The 19,170-nt window shown below is 37.2% G+C and overlaps 1 protein-coding gene across 2 annotated transcripts in view; it reads right to left on the minus strand.

The window, feature by feature from the left end:
• Nucleotides 1-5,504: 5,504 nt before the first annotated feature.
• Nucleotides 5,505-19,170, minus strand: part of UBR3 (ubiquitin protein ligase E3 component n-recognin 3) — a 114,973-nt gene continuing 101,307 nt past the window's right edge. For both annotated transcript variants that reach the window (XM_075756699.1, XM_075756700.1), the window contains exons 34-40: nucleotides 17,213-17,337; nucleotides 13,624-13,731; nucleotides 13,010-13,120; nucleotides 12,000-12,176; nucleotides 10,175-10,384; nucleotides 8,572-8,711; nucleotides 5,505-7,957 (exon numbers count right to left, since the gene is read on the minus strand). In XM_075756699.1, the coding sequence (XP_075612814.1) occupies nucleotides 7,840-7,957; nucleotides 8,572-8,711; nucleotides 10,175-10,384; nucleotides 12,000-12,176; nucleotides 13,010-13,120; nucleotides 13,624-13,731; nucleotides 17,213-17,337 (989 nt within the window). In that variant the 3' untranslated portion in view covers nucleotides 5,505-7,839. The remainder of the gene's footprint in view (nucleotides 7,958-8,571; nucleotides 8,712-10,174; nucleotides 10,385-11,999; nucleotides 12,177-13,009; nucleotides 13,121-13,623; nucleotides 13,732-17,212; nucleotides 17,338-19,170) is intronic.

The following is a 19,170-nucleotide window of genomic DNA, read 5'->3' on the forward strand; positions in this document are numbered from 1 at the left end:
AGGACTTAAAAGCCAACAACAAACAATACACATAGAAGAGCCTACATGCTGTGTGTTCTAGGTACCAATTGCAGAGAGGAGGATCCATGCAGATTCTAGGAAGCGATGTGTACCACAGTTATCGGTACCTCGTGCCTAGCTCTTCCACGACATGAGTCAGCTTACCCAAATACCATAAACTTAACCCTTTATTACTTTGGCAGAGCTGGAGTGTGATGGTCCCAAGAGTAATCCTTGGCCTTGTTTTGTACAGCTTTCTTCACACAGGCAGCAGTGATACGACTGGGAGTGCCATTACAACCTCTCATGGCTACATTAAGAATTATTGCTGGGCAGACTTGGCATAATTATTATGTTTAAATCTCTGAATTTACCCTTAGCAAATGAACATCTGAACCACTGAGTGGCCTATGTCACTCAAATGCTAGGCCTGAGTAAGTATGCAGGACATTATTAATAAAGTTTAGAAGGTGACCTTATCCAAATAATTGTTTCCCTTTCTCAAAGTTCCTTCTCCTTTCTTCCCACATGCAGCATTTTTTCCCCAGTAGTACAGAAAATTATAAGCTCCAGAAGGAAAAAGTAAAATTAGATGATATTTCATGTTAAGAATATGCTATGCAAATTCCCAATAATGACACTCTATACGATTGCTATAAATAGCAATACTGGGTAAGAGAAATCTTCAGTTCCTTATTTGCTGCTTTTCTTCTTACAGCTAATGAGTTCCCTTAGTGTTCAAAATCCATCTTTGCTGCCACACACTTACAAAGGTAAATCACTTGAATGGGCTGAGCTTTCTTCTATTTATTGTTGCTAAGGGAACCACCTTGTTGGTATTCACCAATGTAACATGTCTTTTGACATGTGTTTCTGAGGACCAGATGCAACACAGCTGTGCAGCATTCATGGAAAAAAATGTATTGCAGCATCCTTGGAAATGCACTCACACAGAAGAGCAGTATTTCTGCAGTACCTTAGCTTGAGATTGTTTTGGATTTCTTACTTGTTTCTTTAGACAGATAAGAATTGTAAAATTACATGTAATAATCTGAGTAATATTCCCTAATTCTGCCCACAATTTAAATACAAAGAACCCTAATCTGTGAAATAAGTGTCAATAAAATAAATCCCATCTAATTTATTTAAAATACTTTTTCCTTGTATAAGGAAAATTTTCTGTATGAAATCTTGCTATTATTAGTTATGTGACTAAAAAAAAGCCAATCCAAGTAGGAATAAAGTGGAAGCATGAGCCATTTCTGAATAGCCAGGTATCTGAAGGTTATTTGAATGACATCAATCACCCGCTGGAAAGTAATTAATTGTACAACACTAGACTCATGAAAGGCAATAAGCATCTTTGACTCTCAGATATAGACTCTCTATATTTGTTTCTTGAGATAGCAGCTTCTGGCAGGAAGAAAGAATGATGATGTAGATATTGAAGAGTATCATTATGTCCAGAGTCAGGGCTGACTAAGGGAAATAAACCAATTTTAATTTCCTAGTGATTTTTGATTACTGCCAAAATATTTGTGTGGGAAGGAGTGACATTTGAGGTTGGAGGCAGTAAAGCATGAAAACATGCACAAAGCATGGAAGTGAAGCATGAAGGGGCTGTATCTCACTTAAATCCTGTGTGCACATTTATATTTCTTCGATGATGGCAGATCCTACTACCTGAATTGCTGTAACACCAGTTGATCTACCATTATGGAGCAGCACTTACTCAATTTACTTACTGAACCAAACGGGAGGCATTCCCTGTCTTAATGGAGCTTGCAAGTTAAGTGTGAGACAAAACCAACAGGATAAAGCGGACAGCTAGAGAACCTAAATGAAACAATACTTAACAGTCCCTTCAGCTGCCCTGAAAATCTTAGGTTAACAAAACCTGCCTGTCAATAGTTTATATGATGCATAACTACACCAGCGGTTCTCACCAACTACCTTGTTACAGAGCTCTCAGATTATAACAGCCGCTCCGTACTAAACTCTCCAGAGCAATGGGAAGGTGTCCAAGAACACAGGCAGCATCTTTTAGGGCCAGCACAGATACCTTGAAAAAATGCGAAGTGAGTTTTAAGTTTTCAAAGCTAATGTATAACAAGTCTAAAATGACAAGTACCATAGAGCAAGAAAGCAGCCACAGGCTCTACAAACTAGTTTTCAAGCTGTACCCCCTAGCTATCTCTGCATAAAGCAGCTGAGAGAATGCAATCTTATTTGCAAAGTAGTGTTAAACAGTTGTAGGGGTCCCTCCAGGGTTCTTTTGTTACAGAATACTACACAAACAAGGTATATACGATACAGAGGCAACAAAGACATGAAAAAAGTGGCTGTGCTACATGGAGAGTGTCCCAGCTTTTCAAAGTAACAGAAGGAACACAACACTTCTCACAGCAAACTGTGTTAGTGGCTTCAAGAGCCAGATGCAAAGAATATTCCTTGACACCTGAAAAAGGGACAAAGGCTCATTATCTGCTTTAGGTATTTGCCAGTACTTAGTGTAATCCCCGAGAACATGTTGTTCTGATTAAGTGCTCCAGTATGCAGTTCTGTTCTACTTTAATATGGGACCCTGTGCTGGGTTTGGCTGGGATAGAGTTAATTTTCTTCATAGTAGCTAGCATGGGGCTGTGCTTTGGATTTGTGCTGATGATACAGGGATGTTTTTGCTATTGCTGAGCAGTGCTTACACAGAGCCAAGGCCTTTTCTGCTTCTCACACCACCTCACCAGCAAGTAAGCTGGGGGGTGCACAAGGAATTGGGAGGGTACACAGCCAGGACAGCTGACCCCAACTGACCAAAGGGATATTCCATACCATACGATGTCATGCTCAGCATATAAAGCTGGGGGAAGGAGGAGGAAGGGAGGGGACAGACAGAGTGATGGCACTTGTCCTCCCAAGTAACCATTACATGTGATGGAGCCCTGCTTTCCTGGAGATGGCTGAACACCTGCCTGCCCATGGGAAGTGAGGAATTAATTCCTCTTGCTTTGCTCACGCTCGTGACTTTTGCTTTACCTCTTAAACTGTCTTTATCTCATCCCATGAGTTTTCTCACTTTTAATCTTCTGATTCTCTCCCCCATTCCCCTGTGGGGGTGAGTGAGTGAGCAGCTGTGTGGTGCTTAGTTGCTGGCTGGGGTTAAACCACAACAGACCCACACACATTTGGTTACTGCATTTAAGGCCAAAGCATAGAGACAGTAGGTATGCCCAACACTTAGAAAAACTATTGTTGAAATGAAGGAAACATTACATTTGGGGTTTTTTCCATTTTTTTTCCAGAAAGGTATCTTGCTTTTTTTGTTGAAACATTAAAAAAAAAAAAAAGTGAAAATCCAACCATGAGGAGTAAGCCCAGCATAATTGTTTTCAGTCAAAATTATTAAAACATTTAGTAGTCATGAGTTGAAAGCAGTCCTACGATGGGAAATGTATTAGACAACAAGTGATGTAAGCAATTCCAGTAATTAAAATAACACAGACATCATGGGCAGCATAAGAAATTGACTGAGGGAGTTTGATTTTACAGGAAAACAGTTTTCTCCCAGAAAATTCCTGTTCCATGACAGCAGGTAATGGAAGAAAAAAAAAATTGGCTCCAGTCCTTAAAACATGTTTCTATACTCAGTGGAAATGGAAAGGTTTACCATTGGTGTGGTACATACAAGGGATAAAGACAAAAGGAATAATAAGTTGTTTATTAGGTAGTAAATCATTCAGTGATGTGAGGGGTTTCCATGGAACCAGCTCCTGTTTTCACGAATTAGAGACCAGTCTGCTCTACATCAAGTGACAGAATTACAGGAAATGGCTTTTCAAATAATGGTACTTTCATGAAAGCTCATTTTGAGACATTTTAACTGGAACTCAGAGCTAATTTAAAATGCTTTTCAAGAGTGTTTTTTTCCCACATTTTCCTGTACCATGCCAAAGCATACAGTGCAAAAATCACATTTTAGGGTAGTAAGATTAGCTTTTTGAAAGTATCATTTGTTTACCAAGATTCAATTTTGCTTTCTCAGTACTATTTCAAAGAAACACAATATTTGAAGCATGTGGCATTAAATGTCCTGAATAGTATTAGCACTAAGAAAGTACGAATGATACAGTGAATAAAAAAAAAATTAAATCCCTATCAATTAAAAGGATTTTAAAATTTATTAGAACACCCTGGCCATTTACACAGCTAAGAATTCATGAAGTGTTTTGACTTCACTGAGAATACACTTTTCCTACTGAAGGACACCCATTTCCAGGAATTAATAGCTAGTACAACCTACCAAGATTACAGCTGCAGTGACAGGACATTATGGGGGCAGAAGAGGCAGGCTGTCTCACGGATGAACTCACAACAGCTGGGGTTCTTCTCCGGGTAAGAGCCCTTGCAGGCAAACAACTGCCCAGCTGAGAAAACCCGAGTAGGGGCAGTGTGCCCTACCAAGAGGAGGCATTCGCCTCGCGTGGCCTTCACACCAGCAGCGTGGATCTGACTGCGGTGAGCAGTCCCAGCAACAGAAACTGTCACAGACCCAGCCTCCGCGGGTCACATGCACCCCCATGTACCCGCAGTTGATATTTGAGAGCTGCAAACCTCCATATACTGGGTCAGCTCATTCCTGTGGTTTTCTTACGTTGCAAACAGCAGTTCATTCTTATCTAGGGTAATGCTCGGACAGGCTCCATTCATCATTACCCCCACCTCTGACAAAAGAAAGTGAAAAGCAGGACTGCAGAATCTGGGTTAGATGAAAATTAGATCTTAATCATATCAAGATCAGCACAAAACTCACTCTCTCCCTCTGGCAGCTATACAGACAGCAAAAACTGATCTAATGGGATTCTGAATTAAAGAATAACATTTGCTGGCTACTGTAGCGAAAGACCCTCTTTTAAAGAAAAAAAATGTCATTTGCTTGTGAAATGCTGAGAGTTATGCAAGATTCCATTTGCAGAGGTGATGAAAATACTCATTGAAAATTTCAGGCCACCACTAAAAAAAAGATGCTGTTATCCAAAGGTCAAGGTCAAAACAAGACTGTTTCATCAAATTTCTCAAAAGGTCAAAAAAAAAAAAAAAGGGAAAAATTTAATACATAAATATATGCATTCATCAACTTGAAGTAATAGTTATTCCAGAAACAGATCCGACAGAAGAGAAGATCAAGCAGAGTTTTCCCAGAAGTACAGTCTCTCAACTCAGCATTTTAATTTTAGCAGTTTGCAGCAGCAACGCTGTAAGAGCTGGCATAAAACTTTAAGTGATATATTTATGAGTAAAATAAAATACTCCAAATGACTAACAGAAAATACATGACTGTGTGTAAGTAACAAAAAGAAAAAAAACATACCAGATTTACTCTCTATGCAAGTAGTTTGCATGCACAAGCTTTGGATATTTAAATAATTGCCTGGCTACTGGGTGGAATTCAATAACCGTTACATTTTGGATGACTGAGGTAGAAAGAAAAGATGTCACGAACACACAGATTGACAGTAGACTTTTATTAACATATCTTACAATGTCGATTACTGTATTCCTAGTTTTATACTCTTCTGATGTGTTATAAAGATTGATTTAGATTCTACAGTAATGTACTGTACTTCAATGATCATTCATACAGGATATCACACCAGAACATTTGAGTAATACACGCACACGCCACTCTAGTTTGGACCTGTTAGTTTTCAAGGTTAGCTTAATAAAGTAGGATTAAAAAAGTTATGGGGGAAATCAAAATTCTTGTTTAGCAGCATGCAAGGATATTCAAGTACAATTTTTCAACCAAGTGATTTTTTTTTCTCGCTGTTTTTAAATTGATTGGTGACTAATTCACCAGTACTAAAATAAACACTATGAGATACCCAAATGTTAAAGTTAAGGCTAATAGTTTTACTTCACATCCATATGCACAACCAGAGAACATTCCATTTTAAATAAAACACAGTAATCAAATTCTGGATACATTATCTCTTGTAAATACAGTATTGGAGCTTTGAACTACAGATTACTCAAGTTCATGAGCCCTGTAATAATGTTATGCTGGAGATGTAAAGAATCTTTTTGCTCTTTAACCACACTTACAAAATGGCCTGATATTCATAATGAGCAATGCAAAAATATTACAGGCAGAACTTATAATACAGTATCAAAAAAGTAATATTTTGGAAAAGACACAGCCATTTAGTTGGTGAAACAGAGTAATTCTAATCTTATAGGAAGTACTGTAATACTTTTGAAATATATATATATTTATATGTATGTATAAAAACCAGCATCCTTATTGTGGGGTTTTTTGAATTGCAGGTATCCAGAAAAAAAAACCTCATTGTATTTACTTCCTTTTCCTTCTGACCATTCTCCTTGATTGCTATACAGTCATTTTATTTCCCCTATACAACTTTTCACTAGATAATGACTTCCACTGGGGAACTGTTTTCATTGTATATGTGGTTTTATCATAAGAGGTTTCTATTTTACACATATAAATTTTATTTTACACGCAAGCTATGAAAATCAAAACTACCAGGAAATCCTTGGTAGTACTGTATGAAATAGCCAACGAATATCCAACGCTTGTGAAAAACATTAGTAGCAATATATTACATACCAGTATTTTAACTATACTGTTTCCTACCTACTTACACTGTGGGGTTTAGCCCAGTCATGCCTGTTCTCTTGAATTTTTTAGCCCTCTAAGCATAAACTGTTTTGGCATTCATCCAATGAGGCTGCACATTCATTGGTTGTTCATCTAGGCTATCTCTGTTGATTTTTTTTTGTCCCTTTTTAGGAAACCAAACAGAAAGAACAGTGATTACTCTAAGCAAATACAATATAGAGGAACCTCCTGAAATGACAGGAAAGATACAAAATTATGTTTCATTTGCAGAATAGCCTGCACATTTCCAATTCAATCATTCTGAAACATACATCTGGTTTCAAATTACAGGCAGGCTTATGGTTGTTACACTTGTAACTGGGATCTGCTATGTGGGGCACCATACAAATTCTCTATATACAGCAATTTCTGTATGTGTTATCACTAACAGTTTATTCAATTGACATGGAAAAAAAAATCTCCTTTGTGGAAAAGAAAAAAATGAATGTGTGTTCTGGATTACATTAAGAACAATAAGATACCTAATTTACAGCTATTTCACTTATTTATGGAGAAAAGAAAAATTAAATACCTGAGAATGCGTAAGTTTTCAGTAATGCCTGAAATATTTCAATAGACCTCTCATAAGTGAAATACTCTTTAAAATTCAACTTTCAGACCAATTGTTACCATGCAGTCTCACAACCGTTTCACAAACCCTGTCCAATTACAAACGCGTATCAAGCAAAAACCTCAAACCAACACAAAAAAGGCAAAGAAATTTTATCCAACATATTTAGTAGTTGTAGTGGACATATACACTGTTTCAGCAAAAACTGCTAAAAACTCAACTCCATGCAGAGAAAAATAAAAACCCGACAGCTATCCCTGGAGCTGCTAAACAACTGTAAGTAAAATTTGTGCTTCTTAACAATAATGGGCTTTAAAAAATAAAAGAAAAAGGACTACTGAGTGCAATCAGATTGCTCACACCATTCTGAGGATTTAATTGCAAATTATTGTATCATTATTTAGTAGCAAGAGCAGCTAATTTTGCAAAAATTTCACACATTGACAAAGTTCCATTTCCCTTTTATGCCCACACCCCACTCGACCCCAAGCCAAAGAGCTAAACTGCCGTACAATTAAAGCTATTGTCAGTCAAGATGCATTCATTCATAGTAACAGCAATGATACGGTGTGTAGATGCTGCTGCTGCTGATTTACAAGCCATTATAATGTGGCCCCCATCTTTTATTGATATGATCAAAAGTATGAGACACCCACTGCTGCTCAAGCACTTTGTATCTTTCCTTGCATATGTAGAGAGGTTTACCACGCCTGTAGAGAGAGAAAAAAAAAAAGTAAACCAAATGGTTAATATGCAAATAAATGGAAAACTGCTTCATTATAGAATCAGCACACAATATTCATACAACTTTTTTCCCCAAGGGAAGTGTGCATTTTTATTGGTGAGAGGCTTTTGGTTCTGCTTTAATAAGATAACTGCTGGGACTTCCCTCCTCCCTCTTGGACAGCAGAATCCAGAAAACATCTGTATTCTCAGGTAGCTTGCAAGCTACATGCCTTCCCTACACTGGAATCCAACTGATTAAATAGAGTTTGATTAAATAAAGGCCAAACAATGACTTTGGGAGAGAAGTGTTTCCAAACACAACACTCAGAATTGACCCTCATTGGGAATGGCAACATACGAATCTGTTGGGTGCCTGGGGTGTATAACTCAGTGGTCATGATTTTTTCCACCTAAAGGTGGTGTAGAGAAAAAAAAGGAAAGAAAAAAAGAAAGAAAGTCATTCCAACTTGCAGTAAATGGGGATTTTGCACTCAAGGAAGGTAGAGATCTATTATTATGTTATTACATGTATTGCATAACATAAAGTTGATCTACACAGAGGAGGAAAAATGAAACACAGTTGTAATGAAAACATTACCTAAGATCTCTGTCTTCTTCACCATGTGCATCTAGATACACAGAGCCCCAAAGGCAGAAACGATGCCCTCGTATGATAATGATTACAGATGCATTAATCAAAAGAAATATTCCTGTCCCAGCTCCACAATTTTGAGAATGCTGTAATATTATGGATGTAGAAAGGGAAAAGTGCAAGGATTCTGTTAGTGTCTAAACTTTATAACAAAAAGGACTTAAAAAATAGTAATTACTTTTGCTTGAAGTAACGCACACACATTATTTACTAAGAACCAGTTTGACAAAGTATAGCCCACCCCAAAGTTCTCCAAGCAAACTCAAACTCCATGTGTTGTGCTGCCATAACAACACTTGCATACAAAAATGGTTCCCTGCTCAAACAGGGAGGATATTCATTATCATGTAAAAATAGAATTACCTAACAAAAATGAGCAAAAATATTCTCTACAGTATTTTGAATTTGCTGTTGTATAGCAAACTGTATAGCATGACCAAGTATTTTTCATAGATGGCAAGAATAAAACCAAGTATTCAGAAAAACTTAATATTACCTCTTTTACAATAGTGTCTATTGTTAAACATTTGCTTTCTCTATCCATGCTCACAGATCTAGTCTATGGCTCTAGTAAAAAATTTGTTTTAATAATTCTTGCTTGTTTCAATGTCATTCATTTCTATGAATGGCATGATCTGTATTAATAGTTTCATTTTAGCAATTAAAAAACATGCTCTTCCTATATAGTTTTATAACAATTAGAGGCTATAATCCCATCAACTATAATAAAATGTAATTAATCATATTTTAAATTTCTTTTTATAAATTTGTTTTCATGAAGCTTGACACCTTAAATATATCTGTTAATTCAGAGTTTTGCCCACCCCTCTTCTTCCCACCAGTATGAGAGAGAAAGTTGAGTTCAAACAATTTCAAAAAGGTCCAAGATCCCTCTAAAATTTCTTTGGGTTTGATTTTATGCCCCATTTGTAAATATCTCCTCGACAAATTCCCCTCATAGTTTTATCAAGCCCACGTAGTTCCAGCCTTCTACTAACTGTTCTGTGGTAGGAAACGGAACAGCTGTCAAACCAAGCCTTTATCATGGACAGGAAAACAATACCAGATGCTGTCCAACTCGGGTTCCTGAAAAAGCTTACATAGATGCTGACTAGAAAACTTTACTGCTGAATTAAAGTTGAAGACCTTAAAATGATGCTTATCTAGCTATAGTCTGCAGATCACTAGCAGATGGTCAGGTATATGAGAAAGTACCCACCCATACATTGATATTCTTATGTACACAGAAAGCAAGGAAACAAACAGAGGAAAATAATATACCAACAATCAGAATGCAGAGACATTTCAGCTGGTTATGAATCCAAACCATGTGTCAACATTATGCACAATGGCTTTGTAAAAGTTTTTCAAACAGGTGAAATAGGCTATAGGCTTAAAAAGGGGAATAAAATTGTTCTCTAGAATCCAGTCTAGGTCCATCTATCAGAAATAAGCACTAAACATTCTCTAAGCATGTTTTGTAAAGAAAACCATCAAAGCTGAGCAATGGAGTTAAAACCTATCCATAAGTATAAGAATCAATTCTTACCAGCACACATTCACAATAACTCTGTTGTTTGCAGCATAGTCCTTTCAAGCATACAAAAGTACCACAAACGAGACAAACAGCAGGATCTTTAGGAACCTTGGTACAAACAGCACAAGTCTTTCTGTGGTAATACTGAAAAATGGTATTATAATTCTCAGGCAGCTGAAGGAGGCGTGGCAAGTCCCACTTAGGCTCCTGGATAAGCAAAGCCTACAAATAAAGTAAGAACAATATATCAGTTCTGCACATTCATTTATGCATTTATATTTTCTAAGAAAAGAGAATACCAAAGAAAGGAAGCATGCAGTTTAAAAATCTCTCCCTGCTTCTGCATTTCACAAGTTTAGAAGTCAAAAGTCACCTTGCAATAGTCACCTGCCTCTGGTGACACCCTCCCCAACTGTGGTCACACTTCATCTTTTCTAACAGGCACTAGCCTTTTCCCAAGGACATTTTCTAAATGTGACACTTCTTAAGTGCAAAAATCTTCATAGCTAAACCAAGAGGATTAAGAGCGATCTACACAGAAGACTCCTGCTCACTACACTAAGTTATCTTGGCAACATCACTATACTGCTGCCAAACCCTAGCACTGACTAAGAAAGCTGTCTCCTCGCTAAAATTTAGATTAAAACTTTCAAAAACAGAACTGAAGTTAGGCTCCATAAATGATATTTGAAGGCATCAGGCTGATTTTCAAAACTGTGTTGCATACACAAATTTTGAGGCCATTAAGAACTTAGCAGTACTCACAAATTTTTGATAAGACAGGCACTACCTAAATACTGGTTTCAAAGCCTAATTCTTCTCTTTTGCTCTGGGTAGAGATGTTTGGGTTTGTTTGTTTGTTTGTTTTGTTTTTTAAGACAGTAACATGTTTTCCTTCCACCTACTCATTTTTACTGGGTTTATAATTGATGGGCATAGGGGTCAGATGGGATCCTTCTTGCAAGGTGTAATGTTTTTGAAGAATGCATGACCTGAAAACCTAACTTGAAAAAAAAAAAAAGAAAAAAAGGAACATTGCGTTTGTATGCAGTTCCTTTTCAACCACGGGAAGAATGCTATTGGTTTCACTGCAATTTCTCTCAAATGCCTGTCAGATTGGAAGCAACTGTATTTTGGAATTAATCTGAGTATCCAAACTTTCATTCACAATAGCCTAATTCATGCCTGAAAACATGCAAAGGCAGGTGCGGATCATGTTGCAGAGTGAAGAGTGCACCTGGCTTGCCTCTGACACCATAAACTTAGGAGAGGGGGGCTGGAATTGCTGAGATGCAGCTTCTTCATAAAAACAATGCAATAATGTTGAAACATTTCCATTTCACAATTGATATTCCAATTGCACTGATTCGAGTCTTGGTATTGTTTCTTTAACCTTAAGAGAAGATGCAGCATCTTTTATCAGTCGACTACTAAACAGCTTTTATCCTTTTGATCTTTTTCAGTGTTGCAACTGAAGATGCTCAGAAATATCAATAATGTCTAACAGGCAAGAAAAACTTCTGATAAGTATTTTCTTAAAAGACAAGTTTCTGTTAAATGCCCTTGATAGGATACAGGTACAGAAGATATGCGTACGCTTAGTATCACCTAACCATAGCATTTTTATTTTCTGTCTCCAGCAATCATATAAAAGCCAGATAGTGAATGTGAGTTGGATTGGTTAAAAACCTAACTAATATCTCTGATCACAATTTCTCTCTGATTTACAAGTCAGGTTCTCAGACATGGTTTTTTTATGTATGTGCATAGCGAATCAAGCAATAAATAGCTGCTTCCGCATCAGGAATGTTCTGAAAGAAGTAATTTTGCTACATACCTTTACTTGATCTGGATGTCTATCTGCAAATGAAGCCAATTCTGAGCACCACTGTGATATCATGTCAAATGCTGGCACAGGCCAATCAAGACAAGAGGCACTGGTGAACTGATGAGCTGACTGAAAAGATGGTAGTAGACCTAGGCAGCTTGCAAGAACTGTGAATTCTTCATCTTCCTTTTAGGTATGAAACAGAGACGTTTAGATTAATGCCTACACTCTGAATTTTTAAACAGTTCATTAAAAATGTATCTATTCCAATAACAACAGTAAAGACGTTCTAGTACAATGATGCTAATAGTCATGTTTAGAGACACAGAAAAGCTTCCATTGTTTCCAGATTACCTCAAATCAGATTCTCAACATACAAGAAAACTGGTCAGAATAAAAAAACCCCAACCAAACGCAAAGCCCCAAACCTACACAAAACCACAAATCAAAAAAACACAAACAAAAAAAGAAAACTCCAAACTCTCCAATAATTTTCTTCCTGTTTAGCACCCAGCTGGCTTGTAGCTGGTTTAGAGATGATATGGTTTTGAGGCGAGGAATTGAGGGAGCTGACTTGCAGCAAACTCTACTTAAATCGGTCACGGAACTCAAATGCAATTGTCTGCTGGTGCAACGTCTCTGAGACTAAAATCCAGGTATTAACAGGCATTAAGCAAAATCAGGACTGAATTCCAGTCTGAGTGGAAGTTATGCCATCTCTGCAAATGCCAGACAAGTTTTAGAAGTATGTTGGTATTTTAAGAGACAGGCACCTACGACCTGATAAAATAAGCATATATTAGCTACATATTTAAGAATATAGTACCATTTTTCCGGGAAACTTCCTTGAAAACAAACTTATAGAAGACAAAAAATGCTGCAGAGCAATGCTATAAAATATGATTAAAAAAGAAATCTTAGGATAGAAAATACATACCGTAAAAAAGACACCTTAAAAGTCTAATTTTTCATCTCTAGCTTTTAAATGGAAACATTTGAGTGTGCCCCTCAGCCTGTACCTGGCAACTAGGTAAATCCCCTCCAAAAAGATGGTGTTGAAGAAGGCTTGTGATCCTGAGGAAAGGCAGGCAGAACTGCTGCAGATAGCACTCTACAGAATCAGGATTTACCTGCAAGGGAAGGAAGCAATTACTAAATTCTGCTCCAGAGAAGTTGTCTTCTATATAAGGAACTCCAATATGAAACAAATGTTTTTAAGCACACTATACAAACCACTGCATCAAACATACATTCCAAAGGCCAGCATTTCACTAATAAACTAAAAGAACTCCATGAGTTTTCTTTCCCCCTTGACAAATGTTTTTTCTACTTAAATATTCAGCTTTCCAAGTTTCTGAAAGGTCTTTCATACCTATGATTAAAAACTACCATTATAAGAAATATTTGTCAATAATTTTCTCAACACTGCAACGGCCATATACAATATTAGTAAAAGAAAGATTTGCGCAGGGAAACTGTCCTGAAGGGATGTGCTTTGATCTAGAAAATAAGGAGTTGTACTGCAGTCTTTAGCAAGATCAGAGAAAAATCATTATAACAACGAGGCTGAAAAACTTAAATAAGAGACAGAAAGGGGACGTGCTGGATAAATTCTCAAGACATTTGCCAATACCACTGTTAATTCTTCAGTCTCTCCTCCTTCATATATCTTCCCCTTAGACAGCTCACTAATCACATGGCCCAGCAATACTTCCCAAGATTTTTCTCCACTGGATGTATTCTGCAAATAAGAAGGAAAGAAATCCAAAACACGCAGGTCATGAAAAGAGAAAACTGTCCTGTAAAAGTAACAGTGAAGTACATTTCCTTTTGATCAACATAGGAATTTTGACCTACAAAGACACGCATTGTTTAAAAAAAAAAAAAAAAATTCTACAGAAGGGGAATTCATTTAGCATATAGGGTGAAAGGTGAATTGCTACTTCAATTACATATGTTTTAAACTGAGTGTTATATGAAAACACTTTTATAATGTTGCATTTCCCATGGGTTTTTTCCTGTGAGTATAAAAATGCTTACTGTAAAATTAGGAAGAATCACTTTATGGATACATCATGTTTTGACAGAATTTGAATTCTAATACAATTAATTGAAAAAAAAAAAAAGTAATTTTCTGAAAGTAGTTTAGAAGTAACTTTCTAGAATGTACCAACCAGAATGAGTTACAAACCACTTGCTATGTATTTTAAGCATATGTCATGGCATTTACATATAAGGGCAACAATTATAGAAAGCCATCAGAAATAGAAAGCAGTATTCTCATATTTTTCTTCTAAGTCATAATAAATTCTACCCAGGAAAAACAAGATTGGATGTGAATTTTGAGCTCTGTTAACATATCATCAACATAACAAACAGTGAGGGAGTAGAACATTACTGGGATTCTTTAAAAAAATTCCAAAGCAACTAGATGAGATTAAGTATTTAAAGTGTATTTAATTTGTCAGTTGGTTTCTTTATTGCATTTTGACATCAATTATAATTGTTAATTTTAGATGGGGTCTTCACCTTTCAGCATGGGCAGGGCAGACTTGCTGTTTACGCTCATAGTCTAAGAAGCAGAAGGCAACATGTATTTAAATTGGCAGTTAGGACAAAACTTCCATCTACATTATTCCTGGAAGTTTACTCCACAGGCATTTACAGTGTGCTTATGACACCACAAGGCACACTTTGCAAAGATAATGAGAGTGAAGTTGGGAATCAAAAGTAGAATATCCACCTCTCAGCCCTGCTGAGAAAAATTAAGCCCTTAATATTGTTTGATCACTAGGCAAAAATGTAGGGGAAAGACTTCAGCTCATGTTTAATGTCTGGAATACTAGAACGAAATAGATTCACTTGGCATTATGCACAGACAAAAGTTAAGTAAGGTGTGATCTGTGTCGTTATCCTGGGATCAAAATGTCAGTATTATCAGCACAGTGAAAAAGCCAGCCTGAACCATACATTTTAAGCCATTTGGGCCTCAAGAAACTTTAAAGAAAGAACTTGGATTCCTAAACTAAAAACCAACTTCCCTTGTGACGTGCAGAGGAACAGAATTCATCTGGGGACTATGGCTAGGCTCAAGAAGAGAAGGGCTGCTTTGCAAAGGGCTGGGAGGGAGGAACCAGGAGCTGTGCGATTACCACTGCCCGGCCCTCAGTGCTCAGGAGTCTCTTGCACACACACAGTGTCCAGGCAGCAACGTTATGCAGGAGGAAGAGCTGGAAACTGGAAAGACACCTGGGGAAGGGCAAACTTGTGTGCAGGAGTTTTGCAAAGCCTCTGCACTTGGGTGGATTATCACTGGGGTGGAATGGAAGCCAAGAAGGCAGTAACTGTAGAGTCCCTGAAGGCCTGAGGATCATGCAGAGATCACCCTCAGCACATACTGCCAAGGTGCTGTCAGAACTTGTACCTCTGTACACAGATGATCTACGCAAGACAGACAGGAGGAAGGGGGAGGATGTTTTCAAGGGAGCAAGATGCTGTCAGTACAGCACATATGCAGCAGTGGGGAGCGGTGTTCGTATCGACCTCCTACTTCTCTGCTTTCCCACTTGGAAAACTGCCAGCCTTCAATGGGCTTCTCACAGGAGAAAAGTCAAAATTCTCAAACTGACAGAAGTTAATCTGTTATTTAAATTAGATTAAATCACAACATCCATTCACAGTAACATACTGTTTAATGTGCTACTATTTCCCACTCAGCCTTATCATCCAGCAAAGACAAGCACACTAGTGAAAATACCACTAAAATGGACCATCTTTAGCATCAAGAGAGATGGCTACTTCATAAAGCCATTATCTACGTCATTATCATAATTTGCAAGCCTCGAGTACAAAGTGCTTCATGTAAAGCAAACGCTTTCACATGCTTCTATAAGAAAACATCTTAGTATTAATAGGTAGCAAGCCCACCACATGCCCTAAGTCTATTTTCGTACAATAAAATCTCTCACTGTAGACAGAAAATTAGCATTGTCAATATACGTTCAGATAAACTCCAACTTCTACTACTAACAAAAAGACTATGAAAGAATATAAGCTGGTGGCACTTTAATCTATTTATATGCTTTCTACCACAAAATTGAAACTGCAAAATTATCTCTCACTTGGAAATCACTTAAGTAAACAGAAAAATGGAAAAAACCCCTCACCAGCAACAATCTGAAGCAAATGTTCTTGAAATTCTGAGAAAATGACAATATATTGAAAAAAAACAGGTGGAGAGGGAGTAAACAAAAATGTAGTATTGGCCAGTGATCTCAAATGCTTAATGCAAGTCCAGAAAAAAAAAAAAATCCTGCATAGTAGCAGTTTGGCCAGCAGATAATTTGTCTTTACTATCTTGGAGCTGTGACTGACCAGTATTACAAATCTAACCTGTATGTGAAAAGCAGGTTGTGCTTCTCAGTGTGCGTTCCATTTTACGGCCAACATAATCTAGGGCCCAGCTGTTGTATAAAGGGGTGTTCCTCCTCCCATTTCCTCTCCTGGCTCCAACACTTCCATCCTTTCCCTTGGTCTGGCACTGGCACTCTTCTGACCTTCTGGGGAATCAATCCGTGAAGGATTAAATGAATGCAGTGCCGGCAACTGTGTCTTTTGGTGGGAACTGGCATTCAATCAGCTGAACTGAAATAGCAAGGTGCACCTTCACTTTACTTGTAAATACTACCAAAATGCAAGGAAACGATAGCGAAATATCTATCTACCTGCCTAGCCTACAAATTTTCTTCTTTGACTCTTCATCACAGGAACACTCTAGACCAAATATTGAGAGAAATTTATATGGCTAGCCAGAGATAGCATGAACAAATAAGAAAAAGACAGGTTGTTTTCCCCACCAACAGGCTTGCCTGCTTTCCCCGTAAAGGACAGCACCAGACCAACCCATGGTTTATCTAGGAAGGCTTCAATTTCACAGCAAGGAAAACTGCAGTTACTCCATACCATTGCAACAAACTCAAGACTGAAACTGTAGAGATACAGCCTCAAATCTGAGGCTCAGTTCTGGAACTAGATAGTCATTATGAAGCTTTTAAGTCTCATCACGTACCAAAGCCTGCAAAAAAATTGCACATGCAGAAACAAAATCCTGGATTTTTGTGAAGCAGAAGCAAATTTTTATATGCAAAGCAGAAGTACCTGTTACATTCCTAGCAGAAAATACATAAGCAAAATTTCATAAATGTTTTAATAAATTAACCAACCTTTTTGAGAACTCCTGACTCTTTCCATGCCATCCTATCTTCAGCACTGCATTTAACAGAAAGTGCTGCCAAGGCTTGAGTATACAATAAAGTGAACAGCACTTTTATAATGCAGGTGAAGTGTTCTGTAAAACAAAGTCAGTCATTTTAAACACTTGATATTTTTAGCAATTACACTGATCACAGAGTCTCTAGTTATGGAAATGATGCTTCTCAAATGAAAAGCAAGCTCTATACAAAAAGTTCAAACCCCCAGAACATACAAACCAACTTAAATCTATTTATTGGCTTTCAAAAATTACTTGGCAGCCACAGTAAACTGAACAAGTACAGGGCAAGTAATTTTCCACTGCTCTCCATATGTTCATCTTAATCGTGATCAGCAGCGACTTCCTCCTAGGGACCTGGGGATATTACTAAATTCTCTGTTGTCCAAACATTCCATCAAGTTAAGCTACTGATTACTGATACCTACAACTAATTGGGTGCGGTGGATGTAAGCAAATGCATATCCTACCATTTCTTCTGGCAATGATTAAACCATCTGGGGTAAGCTACATTCATACAAATACTGGAAAAGTTAAGTTCCCAAGGAAATCAGTGCAAAAAGGACATTTAGCACACTTCGGTTTCTATCCCTTCATTTCCAGCTATGGATCCAGCTGTACAAGACTTGCTGGAAATCACTCTTCAGCGGGTACCTATTTACTGGACCTCATGTGAATATAGGAGGAGGACAAAAGACAGACTGTCCTTTTAGAACTTACCTTCTTTTGAAAGATCTTTATTTGTTTACAGTTTTTTTTAATATTTAAAAAAATGGAGATATTTAGAACTTACCTTCTTTTGAAAGATCTTTATTTGTTTACAGTTTTTTTTAATATTTAAAAAAATGGAGATATTTAAAAAAATGGAGATGATAGGATGATCATCTCCTACATACAGGCTGCAGGAGAAAGGCTTTGAAATCTTTCTGGGGAAGCTAGCAACAGAGGCAAAATAAGACTTCCTAAAACTGGAACAGGAAAAAAGGTGAACGTGATCATTCTCTGAAATGATATGGTAGCAGTCCTTTTTTTCTCTTTTTACTTCAGGTTGTATTTCCCATGCCAAATAATCGGATTTTTTTAAAATCTAGGCAGATCAAAGAAGTTTCTGTCATCGCTTACACCATTCCTTAAGCACAAACATAACTATAATATGTACCTAAAACAATCTATACAAAAATGAGGGGTTTAAAAAGTCTTCTCAGGCTTTGAAGTCAAACAAACAATTTTATTTACATAAGCACCTCACAAAAACTGGGTTAAATTCATTCTTTCTTCCCAAAGGATTTAAACAAGCTTTGTATGTGAAAATAAAAAGGAGGTAAGGGAGGTGAAACTCCTTGCTTCTCCTTTCTTGTATCTAATATCAAACCCCAGCACTGGGTTCTAAAACAAACACAGCCAGGACTTGAGTACATAATTAAATTCGTGAAATAACAATTGCTTTTTTATGTTACAGATGCTTACAAATCAATGTAGACATGGATTCTGAAACTTCTTAATGTCACTGAGTATATACAATAAGCACAATTTAAGCACCTAAATGATCATCTGTAACTACATAATTAAAAGTGTACTTTTTTCTGTATTATCTCCCCATAGAGCTTATGCTAAACATGACACTGCTATCCATCATCTCTCTCCTTCTAAAGCAGGTAGCATTATAATGATTTCTCCTCTCCACGTGCTTTTATGTTCCTATTTCTAAAACTTTTTTAAACAAAACTTTTTGGAGCCAAATTACCTCACAGCATCCCATCCCATGATATGCATTAAATAAACCCCCTTAAAAATAAAGTTTATACAGGAAACACTTCTAGAACTCTAATTTTACCATTAGTGCAAGAAATGTGCAGATGAGTAAGTGTATTACTAACAATATACATCTTTTAATTTCAGTATCAATTTAGG

This window comes from Balearica regulorum, chromosome 6, assembly GCF_011004875.1.
Source record: "Balearica regulorum gibbericeps isolate bBalReg1 chromosome 6, bBalReg1.pri, whole genome shotgun sequence".
NCBI classification, from domain to species: Eukaryota; Metazoa; Chordata; class Aves; order Gruiformes; family Gruidae; genus Balearica; species Balearica regulorum.